This window comes from Lynx canadensis, chromosome B4 (genome assembly GCF_007474595.2).
Source record: "Lynx canadensis isolate LIC74 chromosome B4, mLynCan4.pri.v2, whole genome shotgun sequence".
Lineage (NCBI taxonomy): Eukaryota > Metazoa > Chordata > Mammalia > Carnivora > Felidae > Lynx > Lynx canadensis.
Genome location: NC_044309.1, coordinates 74,724,306 through 74,729,336, shown reverse-complemented (window position 1 = coordinate 74,729,336; position 5,031 = coordinate 74,724,306). Strand labels below are relative to the sequence as shown.

The 5,031-nt window shown below is 40.6% G+C and overlaps 1 protein-coding gene across 1 annotated transcript; it reads left to right on the top strand.

Moving 5' to 3' along the window:
* Positions 1-1,637: 1,637 nt before the first annotated feature.
* LOC115517835 (olfactory receptor 8S1-like) lies at positions 1,638-2,549 on the top strand. The gene has a single exon (XM_030320866.1). It carries the CDS (start codon positions 1,638-1,640, stop codon positions 2,547-2,549), a length of 912 nt encoding a protein of 303 aa, XP_030176726.1.
* The last annotated feature ends 2,482 nt before the right edge of the window (positions 2,550-5,031 follow it).

Sequence of the window (5,031 nt, the reverse complement as noted above, 5' to 3'; positions counted from 1 at the left end):
TACTGTCAGTGCAGAGCCCAATGTGGGGGCTTGAACTCATGAACCGTGAAATCATGATCTGATCTAAAGTCAGACACTTAACTGACTGAGCCCCCCAGGCACCCCCAACAGCTCACCCTTCTTACTTTCTTCCTATTCCCTCTTTTAGTGGTCAGTTCCTTTCCATGAAAGCTCCCAGAACAGTTTCTCCAGAAATTTGTCTTCAACCACTTAAAAGTCTTCTTAAATAAGTTCATGTCAAACACATGAAACAGATATAATTGTTCCATTTTAAAGATGTGAAAAATCGTCCTTCAGAAGGTTTAAGTTCATACAGCTTTCAGTTCTTAGGTCCAGCTTTTTAATTCTAAACACAGTGCTATATTTAAGACATAGCTATGTAGTCCTCTAAGCATACCTTAAATGGCTCAAAAAATATGTCATCCCCTCTGCTGGCTGTGTTGTGGTAGGAGGAGCACTGGACTGAGAGCAGAGTGTTCTGGTTCATTCCTAGCTGTTCTGCTGATCAGCTGGGTGATGCAGAGCAAATCCCCTCATCTCGGTGGGCCTTCATCTCCCTGCTGGAGATGCTATGAGAACCTGACCTTGTGGGCCTGAAGACAGAGCAAGCTTGTCTGTGGCACATCCACCCTTTCCCACACACATTTCTCCAGTTTTGCAGTATGAACTTAGAGTGACAGGTTACTCTTGAAGGATCTTGAAATGTTTGGGAAGCCCTGTGCAATCTGTAGTAACATTTTCCAAGTCCTTTCTTCACATCTTTACCCAAAATTCAGACAATGAGAGGGTGAGTTCTCTAGTCCTTGGCTTTAGGACCCAAACCTAAATATAAAAACACTTGCAACTCAATTGTCTGTTTTCTGAAACAGTTTCACTTGATGCCTCACATTTGTTTGTTCTCATAACTATACTCTTAAGGGTCAAAGTGTGTAGTTTGATTTAGGTTCCAAAGATGTTTGCTATATTCACTGACAGAATTAATGAGAGGGCCAAAGGGCAGAAACTCTGAAAGTCACTGTTATTAGTTGCCTAGGGCTGATGTAACAAAGTACCAGAAACTGGCTTAAAACAACAGAAGTGTATTGTCTCACAGTTCTAGAGGCTGATGTAAGTAGGACCACTCCCCCCTGCTAAAACTTGTATGGAAAAATCCTTCCTTGCCTCTTCCTAGCTTCTGGTGGTGGCTGTTAATCACTGGGATCCCTTGGCTTGCAACTGTATCGCCCCAATCTCTGCCTGTGTTGTCACATGGCTGCCTTCCCTCTGTGTGTCTGTTTTCACATGGTACTCTCCTCTTCCTTATAAGGACACCAGTCATATTGGATTAAGAGCCCATCCTATTCCAAAATAAGATAATCTTAATTTACCACATCTGCAATTATCCTAATTCCAAGTAAGGTAACATTGTGAGGTGCTGGGGGTTAGGACTTCCAACATATTTGGGGAGTGGGGATATAATTCAACTCATATCTATCACAATTGGAAATACTCAACTTATTTACCTTTTCTGTTGTTAAGCTGAAAAGAGTATTTCCTGAGAAGTTTTAGGGTGTGGGAGTGATAGTCTGATTACTAAAGACTACTCAGATTCTGTAATACAGTTGATTTCTTTCTAGGGTTGGAATTTATAAACAGCCATGGATAACTTCACTTTCTTCACTGAGTTCATCCTCCTCGGGCTGTCTGCTGACTGCCGCATCCAGACTCTGCTCTTTGTGGTGTTCCTGGGGATTTACCTCCTGACCCTGGTGGGGAATCTGGTGATGATCCTGGTGATCAGAGGGGATTCTCACCTCCACATCCCCATGTATTTTTTCCTTGGACATCTGTCCTTCCTAGATATCTGCTTCTCTTCAGTTACTATGCCCAAAATGCTACAGAACTTCCTGTCTCAGAAGAAAAGCATCTCTGTGTGGGGCTGTATCACCCAGAGTTTCTTTTTTCTTCTCTGTGGGTGTGCGGAAGCCAGTCTGCTCTCTGCCATGGCCTATGACCGCTATGCTGCCATCTGCCACCCTCTGCTCTATACCATGGTCATGAACAGGCCTCTCTGCATGGTAATGGTCAGCGCAGCATGGGGAATAGGGGTTCTGAACTCACTGGTAAATAATCTTTTCATCCACAAGTTACATTTCTGTGGGTCCAACATCATCTTCCACTTCTGCTGTGAGCTGCCCTCACTCTTCCCTCTGTCATGTACTGATCCCACTGCCAACAAGTTCCTTCTGTCAGGGTCCAGTGCATTTCTAGGGCTGCTGACGCTTCCCCTGATCCTCTTCTCTTACTCCAGAATCATTTCTGCCATTCTGAACATCCGCTCCTCTGAGGGCCAAGCCAAAGCCTTCTCCACCTGCTCCTCCCACCTCACCGTGGTGCTCTTGTTCTATGGGACGGCTCTATTCAGGTACATCAGCCCTGCCTCAGGCTCCGTGTTGGAGCGCGTGGTCTCCATTCAGTACAGTGTGATCACATCCTTGCTGAACCCCCTCATCTACAGCCTCAAGAACCAGGAGGTGAAGACTGCTCTGCAGAGGATGCTGAGGCAGTAAATGCACTCCTCAGATGAAGGATTCTCTGTGTGGGGTTCAGTCAAAGAATGGGGAGGAGAGATCTTCAGCAATACCTGCAAAGGATAAAAGACATTTGAGGTCAGTGGTTCTCTAAGTGTCATCCACAAGTCAGCATCAGCAGCATCTGTGAGCTTGCTAGAAAGGCAGATTCTCAGGCCCAAGCACTAATCTACGGAATCAACAGTAGAGCTCAACGATCTATGTTTTAGTCAACTAGGTGAGTGTGAGAAGTATGAGAAAAAAATGTTCTAGGACAGCTAATGTGTTTGAGAAACTTGTCTTTGGTGAAAGACAAAATATTGACATCTCAAAATGTAGAATCTCTTTTCAGTGGGAGAGTTGGTCTGTCAAGTAGTCAAGATGAGAACATTTGATTGTGTGATCTTATGATCACACCTTCTGCAAGACTGGGAAAGAGAAAAATAAAAATCTACATTATTTTAAGACTTTACCACTTGTTGGGATGAGCACTGGGTGTTGTATGGAAACTAATTCGACAATAAGTTATATTAAAAAAAAAAAAGACCTTGGAAAGAGGGGAAGAGCTCCACTGAAGGCAGACCAGCCCATTCCCTCCACCACCATTTGGGAGCGTCATTCTAAAAGGTTCTTCGGAAGCTAGCACAGCATAAAGCCAAGGGACAGATGTCCCAGAACAGTGACTCACAAACGCTTCCTCCACCTCACCTGAGAGCACCTGAGGTCATCAAATAGCCAGTGTTCCTGGTTAGTGGTCACTAGTTTGTCTTAGAGAGTAAAGACAGCCTGAGGCTATGGTGGAAGCAATAGACCAGATGAACTGGAACTTGCTATGCGAGTACTTTCACTGAGAACTCCTGCTTCCTGACCTGGTTGCCCTGGGCCATGCTGTCAGGAGCTCTGGGGGCTGAGTTCTTGCTTCTTTACATTTTGTCACAAGACTACATTTTCCATATTCTTCCTAAGGGTCTGCATGCCCTCTCAATCTTTATTTTTATCTTTTTATCTTTCACTTAAGAAATAGAGCATTCCCAGAGCCTTAGGAGCTCCATGTGTGGCCCCCATCATATCACTCTTTCCTCTCCCCAGAGGTATCTATTGTCCTGAATTGCACAGTACTTGGTACTCATTCCCTTGCTTTTATTAAAAGTTTGCCACTTATTTGTGATCCCTAAATAAGACTGGTGAGTTTTGCCTGTTCTTGAAATTCATACGAGTAGAATCGTGCTGTAAGTTTTTTTCTATGACTTGCTTCTTTCACTTAACATGATTTATTCTTGTTTTTAGGTATGTCTTCATAAGCAGCATAGAGCTGCATTTTTATTATTTTATCCAGTCTGAAAATTATTTAAAAAGAAGAGTTTAACCAACAATTGTTACAATAGTTATTTGTGTGTTCAGATACATTTCTGTGTTTCCCACTTCTTCTGTAACTTCCTTTTATTTCTTTCCATTTTTCCCTCTCCTTGTCTATTTTTTGAGAGCTATCCTAGTTTTCTTTTTTTTTAAATATACTAATTTTACTAAACAAAATCTAAAGTTAGTATCTTTATCCTCTTCTAAAACAATATAAAGATAATAAAACACTTTAACTCCAAGCAACACCACCCCAAATTTATATGCCACTAAAATCCAGTATTTTAGTTCTAAAATTTCCCCCACAAATTAGACATTATCATTACTATTTTATTTAATCAGTCAGCTTTTATTTAAATTTACCCATATATTTATTATATCTTGGCTCACTATGTCTTTTTAAAAAATGATATGGTTGTTATATATATAGTATTTACAGTTGCTGAAGAAACTTAATTTATGGAAAATATATTTGTAAAGGTACAATTATAGACAAAATACAAAATTATATATAGCACCATAGTGATATTTTATAACCTAAAGGAAAAATAAAGGAGATTTTAAATGATTTGTATTTTTACTATACATTCTATAGATCTCTACACCTTACTAAATTGAAAAAAAACTTTGTTTTATAGTATAAGATTAGAGGTTATTGTATCAATATTGCCTGTGCCTGCCAGTAAAACATACTAGAATTACCAGCTACAAATATTGACTTTTCTGATAAAATTTATCATTACTTTCGGGATTGTTTTATTAAACCATAATGCTTGGGATCTGTTATTAAACCATAATACTTGGGGAGAACCTGGGTGGCTCAGTTGGTTAAGCGTCCGACTTTGGCTCAGGTCATGATCTCCCATTTCGTGAGTTCAAGTCCTGCATTAGGCTCTGTGCTGAGAAGCTCAGAGCCTGCTTCGGATTCTGTGTCTTCCTCTCTCTATCCCTCCTGTACTCATTCTCTGTCTCTCTCTCAAAAAAATGAATAAACATTAAAAAGAATTTTTTTAAACCATAATACTTGGGATCTGTGTGTATTTTTGTAGAAGGGACTGAAAATACTTTGCAAATATTGAATAACGTTTTGGGTACCAGTGACAAATGACACATTAATAATTTATTC

What these genes read in the sequence shown, in the direction of transcription:
- LOC115517835 (XM_030320866.1), top strand. Translation starts at nt 1,638, where the DNA reads ATGGATAACTTCACTTTCTTCACTGAGTTCATCCTCCTCGGGCTGTCT.